Source organism: Vidua chalybeata, chromosome 28 (genome assembly GCF_026979565.1).
Source record: "Vidua chalybeata isolate OUT-0048 chromosome 28, bVidCha1 merged haplotype, whole genome shotgun sequence".
NCBI classification, from domain to species: domain Eukaryota; kingdom Metazoa; phylum Chordata; class Aves; order Passeriformes; family Viduidae; genus Vidua; species Vidua chalybeata.
This window is the reverse complement of record NC_071557.1, coordinates 1,871,409-1,896,639: the sequence shown is the minus strand read 5'-3', so window position 1 is coordinate 1,896,639 and position 25,231 is coordinate 1,871,409. Positions and strand designations below refer to the sequence as shown.

General features: G+C 59.7%; 2 protein-coding genes across 5 annotated transcripts; one reads left to right on the top strand and one right to left on the bottom strand.

Moving 5' to 3' along the window:
* The first annotated feature begins 385 nt into the window (after nucleotides 1-385).
* Nucleotides 386-12,331, top strand: LOC128800918 (tumor necrosis factor receptor superfamily member 10B-like). Its single transcript, XM_053966430.1, has 10 exons — nucleotides 386-1,122; nucleotides 6,544-6,658; nucleotides 7,305-7,433; nucleotides 7,817-7,931; nucleotides 8,016-8,101; nucleotides 8,204-8,287; nucleotides 8,624-8,664; nucleotides 9,268-9,366; nucleotides 9,790-9,871; nucleotides 9,961-12,331. Exons 1-10 carry the CDS (start codon nucleotides 1,075-1,077, stop codon nucleotides 10,233-10,235), a joined length of 1,074 nt encoding a protein of 357 aa, XP_053822405.1. The 5' UTR covers nucleotides 386-1,074; the 3' UTR covers nucleotides 10,236-12,331.
* A 1,072-nt stretch (nucleotides 12,332-13,403) lies between these two features.
* On the bottom strand, nucleotides 13,404-24,649 carry RHOBTB2 (Rho related BTB domain containing 2). Of its 4 annotated transcripts, none has more exons than XM_053966428.1 (10): nucleotides 24,590-24,649; nucleotides 18,139-18,340; nucleotides 17,857-17,960; nucleotides 17,586-17,771; nucleotides 16,475-17,499; nucleotides 15,534-15,652; nucleotides 15,312-15,462; nucleotides 15,140-15,228; nucleotides 14,472-14,577; nucleotides 13,404-14,392 (listed from the first exon to the last, which is right to left on the bottom strand). In XM_053966428.1, the coding sequence occupies exons 1-10, from the start codon at nucleotides 24,646-24,648 to the stop codon at nucleotides 14,154-14,156; spliced, it is 2,280 nt and encodes a 759-aa protein (XP_053822403.1). In that variant the 5' UTR covers nucleotide 24,649; the 3' UTR covers nucleotides 13,404-14,153. The 4 variants fall into 4 exon arrangements, with proteins under 4 accessions (XP_053822403.1, XP_053822400.1, XP_053822404.1 ...); XM_053966425.1 differs by lacking the exon at nucleotides 24,590-24,649 and adding an exon at nucleotides 23,088-23,356; XM_053966429.1 differs by lacking the exon at nucleotides 24,590-24,649 and adding an exon at nucleotides 21,566-21,688.
* Nucleotides 24,650-25,231: the final 582 nt, after the last annotated feature.

Sequence of the window (25,231 nt, the reverse complement as noted above, 5' to 3'; positions counted from 1 at the left end):
ATTCTGGAACGGTTTGGGTTGGAAAAGACCTGGAAAAGCTCTCTTGGAGCCCCTCTAGGTACTGGAAGGGGCTCTGAAGTCTCCGGTTCCTGTCCTTCCTAAAGCCCCTCTACCGCTCCATTCCAACACTCCCACCACACCTTCACCATCTCAGTAACATCAGACTTTTCTTGGAATTATTTTTTTCTCACACACTCCCCTGATAGCGTGCAGCAGCAGAGCCGTTTGTGTAACAGCAGAAAGTCCAAAGATTTAATTTTTTACCTTTTTTCCCCCTTCATCTCGAGTTCTAGCCCACAAAAAAAAAAAAAAAACCGCCAAAAAAAAAAAAAACACCCAAAAAAAACCCAAACCAACCACAAAAAAAAAAAAAAAAAAAAAAAAAAAAAAGAACTACACAGCTACGAAATATTTCCCCACTTCCCAGCTCTGGGGTGAGATGGCGACTTTTTTGCAAGGCTGCCGTGCCTTTGCGTCGTGAACACCTCTGGAATCGCACGGGATCTCTCACACAGGGATTATCCACTTAACACCTTTTTCTCAGGACACAAAAACCGGCGGCTTTGCTCGCTCGGGTCCGATGAGCGATCGGGAAAAAATGCAAGAGGAGGAGCAACACCCTGAGAAATCATTTCCCGAGCGCTCGCGTGATTCAGGTGTTTCGAAACTTATTTGGTCACTTGAGCGGTGAGCGAAAATAACGAGTGGCTAAAAACTAAAAGGAAGGGGAACAGTGAAAGCCAATTCGGCTTCTCGGGCAAACCAAGGCGGGCAGGAGAACTTAACGAGAACATTTCGATCGAATGAACGCGCGAACTCCGCACGGACGGGGCCAGCGCTGGGACAGCCCCAGGTCCTCCTCTTCCTCCTCATCCCGCCCGGTCTAGCCCTCTATAAAAGCTCCAGCCTGGGCCCTCCCCACACATTTTCCTCCAGGCTCTGGGGAGAGGCGGTTGTCTCAGAGCCGTGTCCAGGCCTGGCCCGCGCTCCGCCCGCTCCGTGCCCGCTCCGTGCCCACTCCGTGCCCGCTCCGTGCCCGCTCCTCGCCCTGCGGCGTTGCATGCTCCACTGAAGATGCGCCGGCCCCGACAGCGCTGCCTCCCTGTGCTGCTGCTGGTCACGGTCAGTGGGGACGGGGCTTGTGGGGCCGTGGGGACCCTCCGGGAGCGCGGTCAGGGGGGTCCGGAGCCCTGTCGGGGTTGCGCGGTGTTGTCGCGACATGCCCAGACTTGCCGCGCTGTCGAGGTGCTCGGAGCGGCGGAGTGGGACGGGGTCCGGCGAGGGGCGGGGGGGGAAAGGGTGGGGAGGGGACATCGGGGTGTTTGGGGGGGCTGTCCTGGTGAGGGTTCAGCCGAGCGGCGGGGGCTGTGTGAATGGGGGTGCCCCTGGATGGAGGGAGGTGGGGTTACCTGGGCAGAGCGGCGGATGCGGCGTGCCTCCACCTGCGATTGCGGGGAGAAGGGCCTGTGAGTCGGGGGGAAACTGAGGCATGGAGGGGCTCACCTGCTCCGGGAGCCGTGGGGGGGGGGGGGGGGCTGGGCCACTCACCTGCTCTGGAGGAGACAGGGCAAACAGGGGCGGTGGGGCTCACCTGGCCCGGGGGATGGGGGGGATTGAGGTGATGGGGCCAGGGGGGTTCGGAAGGGCAGGCGGGGACCAGGGGGGTTCGGAAGGGCAGGCCGACATGGGGGGTTCGAATGGGCCGGCGGATCAGGGGGATTCGCATGGGCAGGTGTAACAGGGGGTTCGGATGGGCCAGCGGGGACCAGGGGGTTCGGAAGGGCAGGTGGACCAGGGTGTTTGGATAGGCAGGTGGACCAGGGGGTTCGGAAAGGCAGGCCGACATGAGGGGTTCGGATGGGCCGGCAGACCAGGGGGGTTCGGATGGGCAGGGGGACCAGGGGGTTCGGATGGGCCGGCAGACCAGGGGGTTCGGAAAGGCAGGCGGAGCAGGGGGTTCGGAAGGGCAGGCGGGGACCAGGGGGTTCCGAAGGGCAGGCGGGGACCAGGGGGGTTCGGAGGGGCAGGTGTAACAGGGGGTTCGGAAGGGCAGGCGGGGACCAGGGGGGTTCGGAGGGGCAGGTGTAACAGGGGGTTCGGATGGGCAGGCGGGGACCAGGGGGGTTCGGAAGGGCAGGGGGACCAGGGGGTTCGGAAGGGCAGGCGGGGACCAGAGGGTTCGGAAGGGCAGGCGGGGATCGGAGGGTTCGGATGGGCCGGCAGACCAGGGGGGTTCGGATGGGCCGGCAGACCAGGGGGGTTCGGATGGGCAGGCGGGGACCGGGGGGTTCGGATGGGCCGGCAGACCAGGGGGGTTCGGATGGGCCGGCAGACCAGGGGGGTTCAGAAGGGTAGGCGGGACCAGGGGGTTCACCTGGGCACGGTACAGTGGGGTTCAGGGTACCAGGAGGACCTGATGGTGGGGAGATGCCAGAGCCTGGAATGGGAATTTTTTTGATGGGTAAAGCGATCTCAGCCCCCCACCCCGGCTCTGAGCACATGGCCCTGGCGAGGACGATGATGGCGGTGGGGCTGGACGTGAGGCTCATTGTCGGAGCCCGGGGAAGGGGATTTCCACTCCCTTCGCTCCCAAGCCGGGTTTGCCACTCCGTGCTGGCTTCTGGTGGCAGCTCCGACACTCCCTGGGGATCTTTTAATACAAGGAATGCTCCTGAACAGGAATGCAACTAGCCCAAACAATGTCCAAACTCTTAACACAGGGATTATGTACAGAAAATTCCACCTGGGCATATCATATTTCCCCGTGGATTGGATGTTGTAGAGTTGGGAAATAGCTAAATTCTGTTGTCACTTGAAGTCAGGAGGATCCTGGCCTGAATTTTATCCCAGAGATCCTGCCCTGACTTGTATCCCAGGGTTGCTCTGTAACCCCACGGCAGTGAAGGAGCCCAGCGGGTGCTGCCTCCCACATCGGAATTACACCGGAATTACATCAGCACTGCCCAGAACAGGTTTTCAGAGAAAGCTCATCCAATTCATTCCATTCATTGTTTAGCAGAGTCCATTTAGACTGGCCTGGTAAAGTCAAGCCTTACTAGACCCATCGCCTAAGGGCACGCTGGTAACAGCCTCAGGTTTTTTTTTTTTTTACTTTTTATCCCCTTTTTTGAATAAAAGGGCCGGGGAGCTGCTTGGGAGGGGGTGACTCACATGACATGATCATACGATATTGCGTCATGTCCGCTGGCTCTTGTGTCATGGCTGGACACAGGCCACACGTTTTAGGATGGATTGCTGAGTTTCAAATCCAATGGACATGCGGGAAAATCCCAGCCTGCGTCAGCCCCCTGTCCTTGGAGCAGATGACATCAGGTGTCTGCCCAGCACCGCTTTTATCCCAGTTCTCTTGCTGCCGTCAGGGTCCGTGGGATGTGTTTTATCCTCTTTCATCTCAGGAATTCAGCCAGGGGTCTCTCCTTGGAGCTGGCTGCAGGGTCCCAACTCCTTTTGGGATTGAAATCAATGGGCAAGGAGACCTGCTCCTTTTTAACGTCTTCTTTGTGAAATCAGCTCTGGGTGTGGGCCGGAGGTGGCACACACACTGTCTGTCACACACACACTGCCCACTGCTCCCTTCAGCATCAGGGAGGAGATGGGCAGCTTTGCTGTAGAGCACAGCTGGTGCTTCCGTCCTCACAGAGTGCCCAGAAAGACACTTTTGGGTTTGTTGTCTGAGGTTCTCCCCCTGGTCCAGTTCTTGTTGGTTTGTGGTGACAACCTGGAATTACGCCGGTGGAATAGGAGGACAGTTCTCAAGCAGGACAGGTCACTTAGTCTCTTGAAGTGCAGGTTGGCTCCTCTTTTCTAGGCTGTTACTCCTCCCAGTGGTACCGAATGTCTCTTAATTTAATTTGCATATATGCCCATTACCTTCTTCTTTATAGCTAGGGCCAATTTGGGAAGCAGAGGAGGTAATACTCCACGGATAAAAAAGAGGGTACAGGTGAAGGACTGTTGGGTAGGGTAATTAACAATATCAGTAATCAACAGAATCGAGGTATTTAACCTGGTGTTTAACAATTAACTGACTTGGTAACTATTGATTAACTGAGTTAACCTATAAACGTGTTTATAAGAGGATTATCTCAGGAGAGAAACAAATCCGGGATGGAAGCGGGGGAATTTCAAAGCTTGATGCTTTCCTGAGTTTTTTCCCAGACTTGATCCCCCAAGAAGGAAGAGGCTTTTGGCTGATGAGGGATTCCTGTGCCTCTAATTCCTCTGCCTCCAGGCTTTTTTGAGTTGTTTACTGTGGTTGAAAACTCCTGAATTCTGCCGTGCTAGATTCCCCAACTGATACTTTGGTCAGGGATGGCAGCAGGGTGCTGCAGGCTGATAACCTTATCGTGTACATGTTGCTGTTCTCTGTAAAGAAATTAAATTCCATGGCTGAGGGGCCCTCCCAAACTGCAGAAAATGCGTGGCAGAGTTCAGGTGGGGAAGAAATATGGATTTTTTTTCCCCCCCCCGCCATGGAAGTGGAACAAATTGTCCCTTCACTGCCCGGACTTCCAAGACCAAAATGGGTGAAGCCGCTGTGGCTGGAGCTCCTCAAGTGGATAAAAAACTTTACAAACTTGCAAACATTCCTAGCTGGAGAAAAGAGGAGGAGAAGCAGATCCTGGGAGATGTAGAGCCAGAAGGCGTTGGAGGGACATGGATTTGATCCCTCCAAGTCAGGCTCCGGAGCTGGCCCCGTTCCCGGGCTGGCTGGGGCTTGGGGGCTCTGTGGCCTGGTCGAGGTGGCCACAGATGCCTTAAGTTTTAGCTTTCATATTTTTCAGGTTCTGTGCTGCCTAGGTGTGCAGTTCTGAGCTTCATATTCAGTGGTGGTAAGCTCTCTTCACAGAGCAGCTAGACAAAACAACTCCTTCTCTAGATTGGGGCCAAGGACAACCGATACAAGTTTCAGGCCCAAAAACATAAACAATGATGAATTGAGAGAAAAACAAGGAGGATGGGACTTTGTAACCTGAAGCTATAATTGGACAATTGACTCCAATATTCTAATGGACCAAAACTAAAAAGCAGGTGGATTTTTCATCCTTTCTCCCTTTCCCAAGGCAGCTTCCCAGCCTCTGAGCAGGGGGAAGGTCAAATAAACCCTTCTCCTTCCCGTGCCTGCCCAGTGCCCTAAAAACAATTAACAGTAAATGCAGAGCCTGACCTCAGATCTCTCCTCTCCCTTTCTCTCCCCTCCTCCCTTCCCTCCCCTAGAACCAGGACTTCAAAGGAGATGTGGGATGAAGGGGAGAGTGAAGGTTTTGCAAAACTGTGAATCCAAACTCCCTATCCAAACTCCTCCATTGTTGGGACAATGGGATAAAAGTGACAGACCCCATGAGCGCTCGTGCATTTTGGGACCATTTTGGTTCATTTTGGGTGCAGCCCTGGCTGGGCTCTTGTGCTGCCCAAGGTGGATCCATTGAGGAGATCCTTTTAATAAATCCCTGCTTCATTCTTTAGCTCTGTCCAGCCTCTGCTCTAGGCCAGCCTTCCCAAGGCATCAGCCTGGCTGGTCTCAGTGTTTTGTGGTTCTGTGTTCCCCTCTGTGACCTGCTGCAGCCAGTTTTGTCTTTTCCTGCTCCGAAGCTCGGGAAGGAGGAGGAGGCAGGAACTGGTGCTGTACAGAAGGGGCAACTCTATTGTTTCGGTGTTCCAGGCGGCTTCTGACTCACGGCAGAAATATTTGCTTTAACGCCGATTTTACCCTCGGTGTTGGGGAGGGGAGGGGAGGGGAAAAGTGTCTCCTGCAGCCTGTGAGTGCTGTGACATGTCTGTCCTTACCTCCCTGGTGAGGTAGGGGCAGCTTTATACCCACGGATATCCATGGGGCAGCTCCGTGCTGGCTCAGAGGCCAGTGGCGTTGTCCCCGTTGGGGACACTGAGGTGCCCAAAAACCCCCGAAGCCTAAGGGGACAGATGGCCATTCCAGCTGGGCATCGTCCCCCTGGAGTGACCCGGCCAGGAAGGAGCTGAGGCAGCACAAAAAGGGTGTGGAAAGCTGGCAGAAATGTGGACTTTTCTTCCTGATCCTCAGCAGGATAACAGGGAAAACACGAGGCTGTGCTGTCCCCTGCCAGCCCAGAGCGACAACCATGGGGTTTCTGGTGGGCACTGGAGCCACCTTCCAGCCTTGACACGGGGCTGTTTCCTCCCACAAACCCATTCCTCTTCCCGACTCTTCCCTTCCATTGGGGCTGTTGGTGCACTCAGAAATTGGGGAAGGAAAAGGGTCCTTCTCGGAAACTGGGGAAGGAAAAGGGTCGTTAGCGACTCTTTGCCCTGCTGATAACCTGGCAGGCAGAATTCCCCTGCAAACCTCCAGAGCTCTTCCGGAGGCTTTGCCAAGGAAAAACCCGCCCTGGTTTGTGGGGAGTGCCTTTGGCTGAGGTGGCTCTGAGCCATCCCAAAGCTCCTCTCCTCTTCACTGGGCACAGCAGCTCTCCCCCTGCCCGTTCTCCCCTTGCCCTGTGGATTGGGGTGGTTTTTAACCTGAGGTTTTCTGTATTTTTTTAACAGGCGTCTGCTTTTGGAGCCAGTGCTGTCACCTTCAGGAGGAGGGATCTCACCTGGCGAGGGGAAGATGGTTACTACAGGAAAAGCGATGGTGTCTATTGCCAGAAGTGCCCTGCAGGTGAGATGGTCTCAGCACTGATCCCACCTCTGCAGCCTCTCTGTGCTCCTCTTCTGTGTCCTCGCTCCTCCTGAGGGGCAGCAGAGCTCGAGCTCTGCCCTGCTCCACTCTCATAGATCTAAGCACTCATTTTGGGAATATTTTCCCTTTCTTGGCTCATTTGCCTCTGAGCTTCGCTGGTGGTGGAATCACAGAATCCTTCAGGTTGGAAAAGTCCTCCAGGGCCAAATCCAATCTGTGCCCCATCTCCACCTTGTCACTGGGTGCCTCTGAGTCCAGGCCTTCTTTGGACACCTCCAGGGATGGGCACTCCAACCCTCCCTGGGCAGTTCCAAGGCCTGAGCCCCCTTTCCATGGGGAAATTCCTGCTGATGCCCACCCTGAGCCTTCCCTGGCCCAGCCTGAGGCCGTTCCCTCTCCTCCTGTCCCTGTTCCCTGTGAGCAGAGCCCGACCCCCCCGGCTGTCCCCTCCTGGCAGGAGTTGTGCAGAGCCACAAGGTCCCCCCTGAGCCTCCTTTTCTCCAGGCTCAGCCCCTTCCCAGCTCCTTCAGCCTCTCCTGCTGCTCCAGCCCCTTCCCAGCTCCCTCAGCCTCTCCTGCTGCTCCAGCTCCTTCCCTGTGTGTTCCGAGTTTCCCTTTCTCTTCAGGCACCTACATTGCAGAGGAGTGTAAGGAGCAGAACGGCTCTGGCAGGTGTGAGCCCTGCAGACCTGGGGAATACATGGAATATCCAAACGCCTTCCAGTGGTGCCAGGACTGCTCGGAGTGCAGGGAAGGTACGAGCTGGGGGGGAGCAGGGCTGATGGCTCAGGGTGGGTCCAGCTGAGCTCTCTCAGAGCACAGTGTCACCTGCAGTGTCCCCAGAGAGTGGCTGGGACTGCAATCTGTGCCAGAACCGTATCTGTTAAAGGCCACATCGCTCATGCAAAGCTTGGACACGAGACCTCTGCATGGAGCAGGAGGACGAGGCTCCCAACAGCACTGGAAGCTGCTGGTGGAGTTTGCTCCAGGCACTGCTTTTCCCTTGGTGCTGGCAGCTGTGGGGCAGGAAAGGCTGGCACTCAGCAGCAGGGAGGGACTTGGTCCTGCCCGGGCCCGCGGCTCAGCTGGGGTGGGAGCAGAGGAGCCGGGGTGGAGCCGTGTCCCCTCTGTGCCACAGATCAGGTGAAGCAGAGTCCCTGCCAGCCCCTCAGGAACACGGTGTGTGTCTGCAAGAACGGCACCTTCTGCCCCCCGGAGCACCCCTGCGAGATGTGCCAGAAGTGCCAGCCCAGGTGGGTCGGGTGCCGCGGCGGCTCCTGCGGGATCTGTGCTGCTGAGCCACGGCTGCTGAGCCCGCCCCGTGTCCCCTTTCCCAGGTGTCCCGAGGGTCAAGTGGAGCTGAAACACTGCACACCTAACAGTGACCTCCTGTGTGGTCCTGGCGCGGACACCTGGCCCTCCTGTGAGTGGGGGGTGCTGGGGGAGGGCTGAGGGCTGGGGGTGGGAGCTGCTGCTGAGGCTCAAGCAGGAGCAGCTGCTCACAGCCCTGTTTTATCTGCTTTAGACATCAAGGCCATCAGCATCATCACAGTGATTGGTGTGATCCTGGTTGTGTTCTGCTGCTGGAAACGCCTCTGTAGTTCCCCAGGTGGGTGCAGGGGACCCCTGGAGCACCCACCTTGGCCAGGGGCTCCCATCTGGTGTGGGCTGGGTGGGAAAAGAGACCCCAGGAGCACCCACCAGGTGTGGGCTGGGTGGGAAGAGAGACCCCGGGAGCACCCACCAGGTGTGGGCTGGGTGGGAAAAGAGACCCCAGGAGCACCCACCAGGTGTGGGCTGGGTGGGAAGAGAGACCCCGGGAGCACTCATCTGGTGTGGGCTGGGTGGGAAGAGAGACCCCGGGAGCACCCAGCAGGTGTGGGCTGGGTGGGAAGAGGGTCCTGCTTGGGGGAAGAGGGATCACAGTGCTCTTTCCATCTTCCAGGGGATGGGAGACCCTCGAGCAGGAGGCCCTATAAAATAGTGGTGAGTTCCTGGCATGGCAGGGGGCTGTGGCTGTGTTTGTGGGTTGGGGTGATGTCCCCCATTCCCTCTGCTCCCCACTTGGCCAGCAGCTCCTGGGAAGGCTGGAGGAGCAGGGGGGATGAGGCTCATCCAGCTGGGAAGGCTGGAGGAGCAGGGGGATGAGGCTCATCCAGCAGCTCCTGGGAAGGCTGGAGGAGCAGGGGGGATGAGGCTCATCCAGCAGTTCCTGGGAAGGCTGGAGGAGCAGGGGGGATGAGGCTCATCCAGCTGGGAAGGCTGGAGGAGCAGGGGGATGAGGCTCATCCAGCTGGGAAGGCTGGAGGAGCAGGGGGATGAGGCTCATCCCTGAGGGTTGTGGTAGAGCTGGGCCAAGCAGAGGAAGCTCTCTGGTAGTGCCCTGGGTGCTTCCAGTCCCCTCCTCAGTGCCATTAACACTTTCCTGGTGGCAGTGCTGGCACATCCAGCGTCCACAGGGGAGACTCCAGGGTAGGGGCGGGCTGTGCTTGCCCAGAGCCCCTCCAAGTTTGGGATCCACACCCTTGGATCCATGGCAGGGTCCTGCCTTCCCAGACCCCCACACTTCTTGTTTCTCCCTTGCCACAGAGCTCCATGTTTAGGAAGCTGCTGTCGTGCAAGGAGGTGAGTTCAGAGGACAACACACCTGTAGAGAGGCGTCAGCCTCACACACCAGCAGAGATACAGGTACGTGAGTGGCACCCTCTGCCCCGGCGTGGCGGGCCAAGATCTGATCATCCTGGGAGGCTTCCAGGGCTGGGCTGCTCAGGGAGATGGTGAAGGGTCTCTTTGTGGGGTCAGGATGGCAAAATCTGCTCGTTGCACTCGAGAGAGTCCTCGGAGGATTTAACGCTGATGCTGAGCCAACACAGCTCTGGTCTCCCTCGGGGAGAGAGAGGGACCTCTCGGGGCCTGCTGCCATTGCAGAGACAGGAAACACGGATGTCCTGGGGGTGGGGGGTGATCTCCTGCCCCAACGGCCCCGGGAGAGAGGGAGCGGGTCTCCAGTCCCCATTAATCACACATTGGTGCTGGGGCTTGGGGGGTGTTGTAGGGCACTGTCATTCCAGGAGTGACATTGTCATTCCAGGAGTGACATTGTCATTCCAGGAGATGCTGCCAAATGAGAAGCCCATGAATGAGAAACCCATGAGGCGTCTGGTTCCAGCACCGGGGCAGGAACCCAGTGATGGTAAGTGCTGGGGCCCAGGGGACGTGCTGGGGGCTGGGATTCCTGTCCCAGCTGCCCCGTGCTCTGAGCTGTCCTTTTCCCCCCTCCAGCGCTGCGGAGCACCTTTTACATCTTCGCTGGGAAGATCCCCATGGACTACTGGATGAAATTCGGCCACAGCCTGAACCTGGAGGACAACGACATCAACATGGCCAAGTCGGACGATGGCTTCTACAACATGATGCGCAAGTGGCAGAACAGGGAGGGCTCCAAGGCCTCTGTGAACACGCTGCTGGAGACCCTGGTCCGGCTCAACCTCGGCGGGGTGGCAGAGGACATGTCCTCCAGACTCCTCAAGAATGGTTTTCAGTATGAAATAAGCTGAAGGGAGCAGGGCACACGCTGCAACTCCCTCCTTCAAGCTACAGCTGTGAAATACCTCACAGAACATTTCGATTTTAGCTGTTTGTAGCACTCCTGTGGCTGCTCTCCTTTTGAAGCCATCACGAGCTCAGCTGAGCTAGGAGGAGCTGATCCTCATGTGAAGTATTAGCCTCAGGGTCCTCTCTGCTGGAATTACAGGTTCGGTGTTGTTGCTTCCTCGTGGAATCCGAGCTGGTTTCTTGATTTCACTGGGACAACACCAAGAGTTTAAAATAATTTCAATCTGCTTCCTCGATCATCTCGCTTGGAAGCACTGGTACTACCCAGATTTCTTTGGGATCAGTGCAGAGAAGGGCTTTTGGCACCCCTGTGCTTTTGAACTGGATCATCCTTGATTCTCAAAGGATTCCTGGCATCATGAAATGGCTTCTGCTTTTAGAACATCTCTGAGTAAGCTTCGTTCTGCATGCTTGGTGGTTCTGCAAGCTCAGTTGGGGTCTTGGGTTACTTTTTGTGTACTGAATTTTTGTTTTGTTTTGTTTTACATCGTTCTGCTTGTTTTTAGGAGGCAGTTTAAAACTGCACTTGGAGGGGGCAGGAGGAATGATTGACTTGCACTGTGAACACTGGGGAAGTGCCTGGGGAAAGGGACAATGTAGGGGTCACCCAGCCCAGCCCCCTGCCAGGACCAAGGACATCTTCCACTCCACCAGGCTGCGCCAAACCCCATCCAACCTGACCTTGAATGTTTGCCAGGATGGGGCAGCTTATCTGGGCAGCCTTTCTGCCAGTGTTTACCAACCCTCATTGTGAAACACTTCTTCCTGATAGCTCATCTAATGTGATCTGCATTCGGTTTAAAACCATTCCCGTGTCCTGGCACTCCAGGCCCTTATCCAGAGTCCCTCTCCCCCTCTCCTGGAGCCCCTTTAGGTACTGGAAGGGGCTTGAAGGTGTCCCAGAGCCTTCTCTTCTCCAGGCTGGACAATCTCAGCTCTCCCAGCCTGGCTCCAGAGGGCTTGAACCCTCAGAGCAGCCCCGTGGCCTCCTCTGGATTTGCTCCAACACCTCAGAGGCCCCAGAGCTGCAGGTGGAGTCTCCCCAGAGCTGAGGAGAAGGGAAAAATCCCCTGCTGGGCCCAGGTTAGCCCCGTGGCCGTGGGGTGGCTCTGCTGTCCCTGTGTGCCCCAGCATGGAGGGGTGAATGCACTGAGTGTGAGTGTGACCGTGGTACTCCCTGCCCATCCCAGCCCGTGGGCAGCTCCCCAAACACTGAGCCTCACACAGAGCTCAGGGACAACCTAGCTGCAAAACCAACTGGGAAAACTACTGGATTACTTGAGTTGCCACCCCAGTCCACCAGGACTTTCCCCAGTGAGGTGAGAAGGTGCTCAGCACCCTTCCTGCTGCTCTCCTTCTCCTCCACCCTCCAATACTGCATCCGCAAGCAGAAATTTTGTACTTATTTATTTAGCAATTGTAAATATTACATGTATTAACTGAAAAGCAATATAAAAATATTGGTTTTTTTCTTATGCATGATTGTGTGTTTTTTACAGAGCTCTGGCCCAGCCAGTTTGCTATTTTTCCACATTTGTACATTTCTCGTTTGTACATTTCTTTTGTACATTCCGTTTTGTACATTTGTTCATGAAGGGTTAACTATTTAAAAAAAAAATCCTCTTGATTTTTTCATCTGGTTTGATTTGTTTTGCCCCCAGAACTCTGGTGAGGGCCTGTCCAGGGTCTCACTGGACACCAAGGTCCAGGGTCCCAGTGGACACCAGTTGCTCCATGTGGCACTGAGGACTCAGCCCATGGAATTAATGCTCAGCTGTGGATATTCTCAATTCAGTCAGAGAGAAAAGGAGAGATTTCTACCAGGCTAAGCCTGGGAAAGAGTCCAAAAGGAATGTAAACAATTTATTACCTCTCTGCTGTTCATATTGTTTATAGATATGTGCTGCCACCGTGTGCTATCCATAGTGCACCAGTGGTGTGAGATGTTTTTACTGTAGGACCAGTGAAGCTGGTCCTCACGATGTGCTCTATAAAGAGCGATGTACTTGTTAATAAATCGTTTATTCTTGCCTTCTGATCTTGAAGTCTCATTATTCCCGTCCTGCCTCAACAGCGACACTCAGCCACCCCAGCATCCCACCAGGAATGGTCCCCACCAGCCCCCAAGGGCCCTTTCTGCCAGGGGAAAGCTCTCAGCAGCCATCCTGGCCTTTATTTACCCTTCACCAGAGCAGGGGGGTGACCCCTGTCCCTCGTGCCGGGGGGTGGCACTGGCAATGCTGACCTGGGGGGGCTCCGACTCCACCCAGCCAGGGCTCTGTGTGTTGCTTGCAGTAGCTGTGTTGCAAATCCATGCAGTGCTAAGTGAGAAAAGGGCTCTGCTCAGCCCCCCCAAAACGCCCCTGCAGCTGCTCCCCAGCCCCTGCACCACGGAGGGGATTTTTAAGAGCGTGGGGGGCTGGGGTGAAAAGCAGGAGCTGTTTTTCCTGCCCGGAGGGGTCGTGGGCATCCCCCCGTGCCCCCTGAGCATGCAGACCTGGGCAGGGCCAGGCACATGCAGGGTTCAGTGCCAGGGCTCGGGTCCTGGCCCGGGGAAGGCAAACAGGACTCAGAAGCAGCGGCGAGCGCCCGGATTGTGTGAAAAAGGAGAGAAAGTCGTGCTCCTACCTGCTCGCCGGGGCTGCCAAGGGATGGAACACCGAGGGTGAGGAGCCACCTCGCTCCTGCATCCGCGGCTGAGGGTGGGCATGCAGAATGGGAGGCTCCAAGGTGCTCCACGAGGCCAGCTGGGAAGAGGAGCAGCGTGGGGTGGGAGGGGACGCCGCCGGGAGCACCCCTGGGTGCTCCTCCAGCAGCAGCCTCTGCAGGGATGGGCTCCAAGGAGCTTTCCCCATCCCAGCTGGGGAGGGTGAGGAGGTTTGGGTGCCTCCTGCCCTGCCTGGCAGCCCTGCAGGGACACAGGTGGGACAGGCAGAGTTAGTCCGATGGAAAAGCCACCACCTCGTGTTGTACCAGGGTTTGGGTCCTGCCAGGCCTCGCTGTCCCTGCCCGTCCCAGGAGCGCTGGAAGGGGGTAACGGCATCACCCCGAGCCTGGCACGAGGATCTGCCTGTCCAGCTGCTCCTCCCACACACACAGGGACCACGCCGGGCTTTTAAAACACCATTTATTACAATGGAGCCTTCCAGGCTAAAATCCCCAGCCGAGGGCTCGGGGTTGGTTTCTGGTGTGGCAGATTGAGGGAGTGGGTTTGGGTTTGGGGTTTTGTTTTTTTTTTTTGTTTTTTGCTTTAAGTTTCTGTCTAAACAAAACTGAAGAGTTAAGAACAGGGAGGAGAGGACTCCGATCCTCTCTGTGCCCTGAACTAGGACAGACCCCACTTGTAGGGGAAATCCTGCAGTGCCTGGAGGCTTTTGGGGACCAGGGTCCCCTGCCCTGTGCCTGACCCTGCTGTGAGTCCAAGGGGGTGGCAGGACCCCCACAGTGGCTCCAGGTGGTGAGATGCCATCAGACACCCAAACCACATCCCAGAGCTTCTGGTTCCAAATCAAAGTAGAAGCAGGATGTGTTTCTTCTTCTTCGTCTTCTCCTTCCTCATGCTGATGATGTTCCAAAAAACAAAACCAATTTCCAACAAAAATTCTGAAATGAAACCACAGCACAGCCCTCGTGCTCCTGTAAACGTGAGTTTCTCCTGCTGCTCGGGCTCTGCCAGTCCTGCCGCGGGGAGAGCAGGGCTGAGCCCATCCCCAGCGACCGCCCCGCGGCCACCGCCGCCTGCTGCGGGGCTAGTGCCGCCCCACGCCTGGCGCTGGGGCAGGGCATCCCACCCTTCCTCCTCCTCCTTCTCCTCCCCGTCTCCTCCCAGGGACGCTGGAGCCAGGGCAAGGACGGGGCTTTCAAACCACAGCCGAGGAGGAGGAGGAGGAGGAGGAAGAGGAGGCTGTGGCTGCCGACGATGAAGGAGAGGAAGAAGGGGAGGAGGAGGCGTTCCAGAAGAGCCACCGCCTCTTGGGCTGCCGTTTGAGGTGGAGGTAGTCTTCCTTCTCCCGCTCCTTCTTCGCCCGCTGGTAGTGATCCTCCTCCTTCAGGTACCACACCGGCGGCCAGCGGTGCTTCTCGAAGTACTCCTGGTTCTCTGCGGGCACACGGGGGGGGTGAGGGCGGTGCCAGGACCGCAGGGACCCCCCTGTCACATCCCCCTGGCTGCCACTCACCTCCCGACATGGCCTTCATGTCCCGGGGGAACTTGCGGCAGACGTTGTTGTAGTTGGTGCAGATGTGGTGCAGGCACCAGTCGGCGAGCTGGTAGGCGCAGTGGAACTGGGAAAGGACGGGACACCAGCTCAGGGCCACCAGGAACGGGCCAGCACCAGGGATTCACCTCATCTCTCCATGGACATCCAAGGCCAGACCTGGCTGTCCAGCTCCTGGAGCTGCCAGACCCCTCTGTGTGTCACCTGGAGCACCCCCAGCCCTGCCAGACCCCTCTGTGTGTCACCCCCAGCCCTGCCAGACCCCTCTGTTTTGTCACTTTCTGTCCTGCCAGACCCCTCTGTGTGTCACCTGGAGCACCCCCAGCCCTGCCAGACCCCTCTGTGTGTCACCTGGAGCACCCCCAGCCCTGCCAGACCCCTCTGTGTGTCACCCCCAGCCCTGCCAGACCCCTCTGTGTGTCACCTGAAGCACCCCCAGCCCTGCCAGACCCCTCTGTGTGTCACCTGAAGCAGCCCCAGCCCTGCCAGACCCCTCTGTGTGTCACCTGGAGCACCCCCAGCCCTGCCAGACCCCTCTGTGTGTCACCTGGAGCACCCCCAGCCCCTCAGACCCCTCTGTGTGTCACCTGGAGCACCCCCAGCCCTGCCAGCACAGGACCCTGTCCTACCTGAGCCAGCTCCAGGAACACGAGCACGTCCCCATCGATGTCCACCATCATCTGCGCCGCCTCCATCAGGCCGGTGACCGTGTACTGCTCTGCACAGGGGGACACAGGGGGTCAGGGGGTGGCTGGGACGGGGTGACAGTCACCCTGCCGCGCTGCAGCCACCTGGACTCACCTGTGAGAGCCACCAGGTGCGGCAGGCAGAGGCGGTTGGCGAGGATGATGAGCTTCATGTCGTCCAGGTCGGGGCTGGAGCTGAACTGCCCCGTGTACAGGTACTCCAGCACCGCCCGCATGCAGCTCTTGCTGGTGTGAGGAAGTGCCACCTGCCAGACACGCACATTGTCACCTCCTGGCCATCCCTACCTGTGCCACCCTCCCAGGGAGCCCTCCTCACCTCGTTGGTGGAGCTCTCCACGAAGGGGCCGCCGAACATCGCGGCCATCCAGTCGCAGCTGGAGATGAGCAGGGGCTTGTGGGCACTGATAGCACCGTCATCCAGCACGAAGGTGACATCTGGGGACAAGCACAGGGGTGCTGCTGGGACCGGCCCTGCCACCTGGGGCTCAGCCACAAAACCCCTCACCCCAGGGAAAGCAGAGGGAAAGGGATAGAGCCTGGCATATCCTGTATTTTTCCCAAAAATATCTCTCATTTTTATCCAGCATTCCCCGCCAGCTCGGAGGAGCTCGGGGAAGAGCCTCAGCAGTGCTCTGCCTATTCCAAGGGGTTTTCCCCTTGGAAATTCCAAGGGGTTTTCCAAGGGGAAAACCTGGGAAGCAAATGTCACACCTAAACTTGAGTCCTTGGAGAGCTGGGAAGGAGGCTGGGGATCTCCTGCCTCACTCTCCACAGCTTCTCCCACACATCTGTCCCTGACAGGGAACTGCCTGACCATATTAGGATCCATCTCCATGAAACAAATGCAGCCGGAGGGAGGCTGGGACATTCACGTCCCCCTGGGATGTCACCTCGTGCTGGTGGCTCGTGGTGCTCGCTGGAAAGCTGGGGAAATCCTACTAAGGGCACTTGCTCCTCATAAATCAGGATGACCCTGTGAATGTCTGGGAGTGAAGGAAGTCGCCTTTGCAACTCTTCCATAAATAAATAGAGCTGCTGGGCCAGCTGGGGAGCAGGAAATTCTGGGGAAGGGCTTCATACTCACTTTCTCGGGGAAAAAAAAAAGGCGACAAAAATCCCCAAACAGCAAAGTGTGACCAAAAACCCTGGGGGAGGCACGGCCGCCCCCTCACACACAGAGCAAAGCCAGGAGCTCCGAGCTCCCACCCAGCCTGTGAGCCCCCAGAAAGGACCAGGCTGCTGCTCCCGGAGCCGTACCCGAGAAAGTCCCCTTGGCCAGGCATTCCTTCACCCGGTTTGTCCTCCGGACGTGGAAGGCTTTGGTGATCTCCTGGTTCATGAACGCCTCGTTGTTGAGGATGTTGGCCACCATCATGCGCAGGTCGAACACCTCCAGCAGCTCGGCGATGTGAGCGATGTGCATGAGGTCCCGCTCGTTCTCGTCCAGCTCGCCCGTGTACAGGTACTTCAGCACGGCCCGGAAAGGACCCGGCTGGATGGACGCGTCCATCTTCACCACCACCATCAGCTTGGACTTGTAGGTCAGCGGGTCCTCGGCCATCTCCTCCTGGATGCTGGTGAAGGCCCGGCTCCACGAGGAGAGGTTCCGGCCCCGCCGCAGCCCGCGCTCGCCGTTCTCGTAGCGGTTGCCCCGCAGGATCCCGTCACTGGTGGAGGCTCTAAGGCACGGTTTGCGCTGGCCGGGTCCGGCCTCCTCGGCGCTCTCGCAGATGTCGAAGCTGGCGGCCCTCAGGAGGAAATCCCGCCCGTGGTGCCTCTCCTCCTGGTGCAGCATCCGCTCGGCGGCCGCGGTGACGGCCGCCCCGAAGCCGTGCCCCGCGGTGCTCTGCTGGTCCTCCTCGCTCAGGTCCATGAGGAACAGGTCGTAAAACTTGGAGGAGGAGGTGGAGAGGTAGATCTTGTGTGCGTAGATTTTGATCTTCTCTTGCAGCACCAGGATGACGTCCGCGCACAGGGGGTCCTCCAGAAGGTGGGCTGGACGCTCCTCGTTGTTGGAAGGGGGGTCTGGGACGATGATGATGGGAGGAGGGGGCTTGGGGGGCAGGAAGGGGGCTTGGAGCAGGGGCCGCTGCACGTTGCGCAGGTGGGACTTCCAGAACTGCAGGTGGCGGCGGGAGATGAGGGCGGCACGGATGGCATTGTCAAAGACGTCCTTGATGCCAAACTGGGCCACCACGCTCGTCTCGTAATAAGGGATCCCCAGCTCCTTGGCGACCTCCCTGCCCTTCTCCGGGGGAAGGATCTCGTTAGGTTTAATTGGCCTGAAAGAGACGGGAGATAATTAATGAAGAGACCTCTTGAGATAAGGAGGGCAGGCAGGGACGTGTCCAGGGCACGAGGGTCCCACCTGGCCAAGGGTCGCCGTGCCCGGTTGACGGCCTCCAGGTCGGCGTAGCGCAGGTCGAGCTGGCAGCCCACCAGGATGACGGGGGCGCGGGGGCAGAAGTGTTTGATCTCCGGGTACCACATGGTCTTCACATGGTGCAGGGAGTTGGGGTTGGCGATGGAGAAGCACAAAACCACAACGTCGGACCTGGGAGGGGACGAGGGAGGGGTCAAGGTCCGGTTTGGGGACCCCCTCCCTGCCCAGGGTAGCGCCGGGCTCTGCCTCTCCCTACCTGCCGTAGGCAAAGCGCCTGTCCTTGTGGTGGTCACCAAAGGTGTCCCAGAGGCGCAAGGACACGCTGACATCGTCTACCACATCCCGGGAGCGCTCCAGCACCTGCAGGAACAGAAACCATCCAGCTCCTCAGAACCTGAGCCTCACAACAACAACAGCAGGGCTGTCCCCACCGCGGGGAGTCAATCACGACCCCCCTGCGAGCAGGACGCGGCTCCCACCTCCTCGGGATTCCCACGGGGTGTCCATGAGCCCCCCCAGCATCCTCGGCAGCCCTCACCTCCTGGCAGACCCGGTACTGGTCGATGGCCCACACCGTGGGCACGTGGGTGGCGAGGAGCTGGTACTGGGTCAAGGTGGCGTTGCAGGCACGGGCACAGATGAGCCGGGTCTTGCCCACCGCGTTGTCCCCGACCACGACGCACTTGATGGTTTCTACGTTTGGCCTCTCATAATCCATGTCAGAATCCATTAATTGGGACCTGCCAGGGGAAGCAGGGCTCGGCAAACACAGCCAGGACCAGCCAGGTGGTGTCTCCAGGGCACCACAGGGGCACAAAGCAGGAGGATGCTGACACTCCCTGGCAGCCCGGGGAAGCTCTGCAGCAGCTGCCCAGCCCTTCCCAGCTCGCTGTGCCCGCCAGTCCCCTTTAAAATTTCATGTTCTGGTGGCAGTGTGGCTGCTGTGCCACGTCAGACACATGGCCTGCGTTGGATTGTGCCCTCCTCCCTCCCGGCTCTCGGGCTCATGCTTGTTCATGTGAGATGAGGCTTTTTTTTTCCCTCTCCCTTCCTCCTCTTCCTTTTCTCCATCTCCAGCATTTGCAAGAGAAGCTTCCAGACCAAGTGCACACACGGGCACTGCCAGGCTCTGTTGCCTGGCAGGGGACACCGACCTGCCCCCCTTTTCCCACCCCATTCCCGACGAGATATTTGCTCCCAGCTAAGAGCAGCAAGACAAAAGTCCTTAGGTTTCCCAGAGGCTCAGCAGCCACGGGGACTGGGAGAGCTCTCAGGAGCAGGTGTGACCCCAACACTTCTGAGAGCACTCCTGGTGCTGTGGGTGCTGCAGAGCTGATGAGCAGCACCCAGGTGTGCCCAGGTGTGTCACCCATTCCCTGCTCAAAGCTAGAGCCTAAATCAGGCAGAATTAACTCATCACAGCATGAATCTGAGGGTTTATGTGGTTTCCAGGGGAAAAAGCACTGAGGAGATTGAGGGATAGCAAAAAGGAAAAAAAAAAAAACCTACATCCCAATTTCTCTGAACTTCCCGTGGCCACAGATCTCTTCCCCCTTGGGATAGCAAGGAGGACAGAAAACCCCACATCCCAATTTCTCTGAACTTCCCAAGGCCACGGATCTCTTCCCCCTCGTCGCTCCCTCCTGGCAGCGGCCTCCCGAGCTGCTATAATAAACCACCAGCGCAGTGAGCGAAAATACCCGGTAACGATGGCAACCGAGCCCTGCACGTGGGACCACAGCTCCCCAAACCGGCAGCCTGGCAAGGACTTCCCAATGTTAGCACCTCCCTCCGTGCGCAGGCTCCCTGGGCACACCTGGATCCACGGGGAGCCACGAGCCCCGTGGGCAGCTGGAGGCAAAGGCAGGTGGCACAAATCCTGGTCACTTCGGGTGCCAGCGCTTCCACACCGGGCTGGTCCCGAGGCAGAACTTCTCGGAGTAGTTGTCGCCGCATCCCACACCCCCTCCATCCTTTGGGATGCGGGGAATTCATCCCAAAGGGCATTGAAAACCAGGAGCAGCAGCAGGGCAGGTGGGCTCCTTCCCCATTAGCCCCTCAAAATCCATTTCCGTCCCCCTCTGCTGCCACCCCCTGTCCCCTGCTCCTCCCAGGGATCAGCTTGGCTCTGTAGAACCAGGAGGTCTCCGGGGTGGGGGGTGTGAGTGCTTAGGGAGCTTTGCTGTGGTTATTTTTAGGCCCAGCCGTGCTCCCGAGCCAGCCGAGCTCGTTGGGATGGAGGGGGAAGGCACAGGAATGACAACTGCAGTTGGCACTTGGGATGTTTGTCCCTCATGGGGAGCTCAGCCCACCCCCAGCCGAGCCAGCTCGGAAAGTCTGGTGCCTCATGGGAATTGAGGGCTAAATCCTTGTGGGATCAGTGCCTGCCATGAGGAGGGGAAGAGGGGGACAGCAGCAGGGACAAAAAGGGGGTTCTCGATAAAGCAGAACCTCACTGGGGAGCTCTGTTAGCCCCACGGAGTGGGGGGGGGAGGTCACAGCCCCTCACCCATGACACCACCCCAGGAGGGGCTGAAGCTTTTCAAGCCCCCTCCTCACATTTCCTACCATCACTTCTCTCCTGGGAACAGCTCCAAAACCCACCGGAGAGTAAAAATAACCCGAGATGCTGAGAGATTGGAGTTCCCCCTGAAGGAAAAGCTCTTCCCAGAGGAGCAGGGCTGCTCCAGCCAGCAGCCCCCCAGCCCTGCTCTCCCTGCCTGCCGCAGCCCCCCACCCAAACCACGGGCACCCAATTCACACCCACACCCTCCCCCCCAAAGAGAACCCCAAAATTGCTCCTTCCAGGCTCCCAGCCCGCAGTTGCCACGGCAACTGCACCATCACCCCGGGAGCCGTCGCTTAGCAACTCCCAGGCTCCAAACCCTCCATCCCGCACCTCGCCAGGGGAGGAGAACCCCCAAACCGGGGCGAAACCGCCCCAAAAGGGCAGCGATGCCCAAAAATAACGGGGCGCTCGGGGCAGCCGCGGGGTGCGGGAGGAACGGGGCCCGGGCGGCCCCGCGGAAGCAGCCGGGGCTGTGGAGGCCGCGGCGGGAGGCGGTGCGGGAGAAACGGGGCCCCGAGCGGGGCTGCAGCACGGCCGGGGCCGGGGGATGCAGCGGGCGGGCGGCACCGGGATCGGGGGTGCGGGGGGCACCCGCATCGGGGGTGCGGGGCATCGCAGAGGGCTCGGGGAGCAGCGGGAGAGGGTGCGGGAGTTTGGGGAGGGAGCGGGGAGCAGCCGGATTGGGGGTGCGGGAAACTGCGAGGGGTCTCGGGGGTGCTCGGAGCATCGGGATCGGGGGTGCGGGGCATGGCAGAGGGTGCGGGCATCGCAAGGGGGCTCGGGAGGATCCGGAGAGGGTGCGGGCATCGCAAGGGGGCTCAGGGGTGTTCCGGGCACCCGAGCCGGGGCTCCGGGCATCGCCAAGGGGACGGGAAGCACCGGGAGAGGTTGCGGGGCACGGAGAGGAGGTCGGGGAGGACCCAGGCCAGGCGTGCGGGGCTTCACGAGGAGGTTGGGGGTGCTCGCAGCACCAGATCGGGGGTGCGGGACATGGCAAGGAGACTGGGGAGGACCTAGGCCGGGGATGTGGGGCACCGCAAGGAGTCTGAGGTGAGCTCGGAGCACGCGATCGGGGCTGCGGGGCATCGCGAGGAGCTTGGGGGTGCTCGGGGCAGCTGGATCGGGGGTGCGGGGCATCGCGAGGCGGACGGGAGGCATCGGGAGGGGGTGCGGGACACGGCGAGGGGACTGGAGAACACCGGGAACCGGCGTGAGGCACGGCGAGGGGGCGAGAGGGGGGTCGAGCCACCCGGATCGGGGGTGCGGGACACGGCGGAGGGGCCGGGCCCTCGCTGTCCCCCGTCCGCCAGCCGGGCCGGGCCGGGCGGCGAGGCAGGATGCGCGGAGGCGGAGCGGGACGCGGGGCGGAAGCGCGGGGGGGTCCCCCGGTACTTACACCAACACAGACGAAGCGGCGGCTCCCAGGGGCCGGGGCCGGGCTCGCCCCTCCGGACATGGCCACGGCGCGGCTTGCGCGGCTCGGCTGGGCACGGCTGGGCGCCGCGCTGCGCGGCTCAGGGCCGGGGCCGCGGGGGCCCATGGCGGCACCTCGGCCGCCCCGATCTCCGCATCCGCGGCCCGCTGCGCTGCGCGGAGCCCTGCGCGGATCGCGGCCCTGCGCGCTGCGCCGAGCGGTGCGCGCTGCCCTGCGCGCTGCAGTCGCGGCCGCCCCGCCTTTCATTCACAAAAAACAAGCGGCCCCGGCCGAGCCCCGCCCCGAGCCCCCCCCCCGCTGCCGCGCATTGGCTCACAGAGACACACGGGGGGGCTCCCGGGGGGGCTACGGGCATCCTGCCGCGCATGGGGACCCTCAGCGTGTCCCTTGCAGGAGACTCCGTTGTGGCCCCGAGTCCTGCCGTGGGACCCCCATGCTGCCCCTAAACCTCCCTCGCAGGGGGCTTTGTCATGTCCCCCTAAATCCGCCTGGAGACACCATAATGTCCTCTCACCCTCCCTTGCAGGGGGCTCCGTCATGCCCCCACAATTCTGCCTTCGGACCCCCATCGTGTCCCTAATTCTCCCTTGCAGGGGACTCTGCTGTGCCTCCCCAATCCTGCCTTCCATTCCACCCCATCCTGGCCCTAAACCCACCCCACAGAGGGAGCTCCGTCCTGGCTCCCAGTCCTGCACTCCATGGATCCCTATCCTCCATCTGCATGAGAGCCCTACCCTGCCCTCCACCCTCTGTGACATCCATAGGGGGGGGATGACACCCTCATCCCCCCTAAATCTCACCTCCATCCTTCCTCTGCATCCGATCCCCCCCGTGTCCCCCCCAGTATTGATCTGGGAAAGGGGTGCACCCTCTCCTGCATCCCTCCGAGATCTTTCCCCAAATTTCAGGGAGGTGTCAGCTCCCAGCTGGGCCATGCGTGGTGCTGCTTGTGGAGGAGACCCCTCACAAGCTCCACAGCCCCCCCGGAGCACCCCCAAACCCTCGCAGGGCTTCTCGTGAAGGGGAGCAAATCTGCTCCATCCCTCCGTGCCCTCCAAGCACAGGCCACACGCTGCGATCCTGCCTTTTTACCCTTCTCTGCATGGCTTATTGCAGCCCTCTCCTCACCCCTAGGGCACCTCCCCAAAATCTGAACCCTCAGGGCACAAAAAAACTCCGAGTCATCTTTGCAGCGCGGCTGCCGGGAAGGCGCCGGGCACCGCCGGCCGCGCTGCTCGGACCCCGTATATCCGCATCATGTGATCCTCGCCATCCCTTCCCGAGGCATTCAGCCGCCTTCCCTGCCCATCCCCGCCGCGGAGCCGCGCTAAGCTCGGCCCCCTGCATGGCCTGATCCCGTCCCGCTCGGACCAGGCCCGTGCCGAGGCTGACACTGATGCAGCGCCGCAGCGAACGGCGCAAAGCCCAGCGCTCGCCTGGCCCGGCACAGCCCCCCCAGCCCGGCCGCCGGCCCCCGCCTCACCGAACTCGCAGCACGGGGATCTGTCTCTCCATAGCAGAAGGAGATGGAGCCGCTAATTTGGGGAGGGGAAATCCCTTTTGGGTTTTGAGCCGGCAAGAAGCAGCTCCCGGCGCTGCCTCGGTGCCCGCGCCGGGACCGGGAGGCGGCGGCGGAGCTGTGGAATCGCTGCCCCGGGAGCTGCGAGCAGCCGAGCCGCAGAGCCCGGAGCTTTCTGCTTCTTGGAGTGGGTCACGGGGAAGGAACACGTAAAGCTTGTTTGCCAGCCGCATGATTTGGCTTATTTGCTCTCTTGTAGCAGGTGCTTAATTGTGGCAGAAAGGGTTCCCGGCAGCTTTCTGGGCAGCCAAATTCCCGCCTGCCCCTCTCGCAGCCAGGCAAAACAAAAGCACGATTGTCACCCGCAGGCGGAACGCTCCGGCCGCGGAGCTCGCACGGGCCTCCTTCCCGGCAGAAAAGGTTTCCCGGGAGGAGAGAGCCGGCGGATGGAGGCACCCAGGTGGGCACGGGCCAGGGGAGAGGGGTCGGGAGCAGCTGTGGAGCATGGGTGCTGCTCACAGCCCCTCTCCTCCGAGGGAGGGAGAAACACAAGTCTCAGCTGACTGTCCCCCAGCGAGCCCACGCTGTGACACGGCTTGGCACGGCATGGAATAGCACAGCACGGCATGGAATAGCACAGCACGGCACAGCTGCCCACGGCACGGCACAGCTGCCCAGTGCCATCCCCCTCCCTCAGCACCGCGATCTCCGGCAGGGCTGTGATTAAAAGGCCTTTTGCTTCCCGCTCCCGTCTCTCCAGTTTAAGCCTTTTGAGCCTGTCCCCAAGGAATCCCGTCTGTCCAGCTCCATGATCCTGACTCCACACCCAAGACTGAGCTCTGGGGGGTCACACCAAACCCCCTTTTCACCCCACAGCATCTCCTCCTCCCACCATCTCCCACTCCCCAGCCAGGAATGAAGAAGCCCTCAGGAGATCCAAGATATGAGCAGACATTACTCCAGCCCCAGTAAAATTTATGACTCTCCAGTTTAGAGCTGGGGCATTTCCACCCCTTCCAGGTGCTGCCAGGACCCTGCCCAGCCTCACTGGGGGCAGGATGCAGCAATCCAAACCCAAACCCATTTTCCTCATGCTCCTTGGATGCTCTGCAACCACTACAGCTTTCCTGGCTCGGCCCCCCACCCTGCCCCCAAAATCCAGCATCATTCACCTTGCAAGGGGCTGAAAGGCTGGCACAGACCAAGGCCATGCATCCCTCACGGAAAAAAGCGGATTTAGGAGAGGGAGACACCCCAAAAACCCCGGGCAGCCCTGGACCACACATTCCCAAAGCCCCTGGGACCCTGCCTTTGCCTTCCTCTGCTGTTTTCTACCTCATCCACGGGGAACGGAGGCGCTGCTGTGGCGTGGGTGGGATGGGAGCAAAGAACAAAGTCCCCGGGGAAAGTGACCGGTGGAAAAGTGCTGGGAGCAGGGGCGGGAGGAGGCAGCAGGAGATACTTACAGGCTGTGAGCCATGGCTGTCATCTTCCCGGCAGGGCTGCCCTTCCCTGGGCTTTCCATTGCTTTCTCTTGGCAGGCTCTGCAAGGAGAGGGCACAAGGATCTGTGAGATCACCCCAAACACGGACTCACATCCTAAAGCCACCCCCTCCCCACTCGGTGTCACCTCCCCACCCTGGGGACAGAAAGATTTTAGGAAGGCGAGTTCTGGGCTGGCCAAGCAGCGTCCTGGTGTGGGGATAGAGCTGTCCCTTGTCTCCCCATTGTCCCCATGTCTCGCTGCCAGCTCTGCCCTCCTCATGCCACCCTACAAATCAGCCAAAACAAATCAATCCATGGAACACACACAGACCTGTGCCCTGCTCTGGAGGTTCCACAGTGACAACCTCCCCTCAGCCCCAGTGAGGCTCTCCCAGCTCAAACCCCCTCTCCAAACACCTCACCCTCGGGCTAGGAGCCTTCCCTGTGGATCTGAGCTCCCTGGGCAGTGCCTGGCTCCTGGGGTGGCCAGCAGGCCACCGAGTCCCCTGGCATGGTGGCTTTTGCCAAGGCTCTGGAGCGAGGCAGGGCAAGGGGCTGTCCCTCCTTCCCCGTCGCTGCATCCTGCACACGTCAGGAGCAGAGTCCAGCCTGGGATTTGCTCC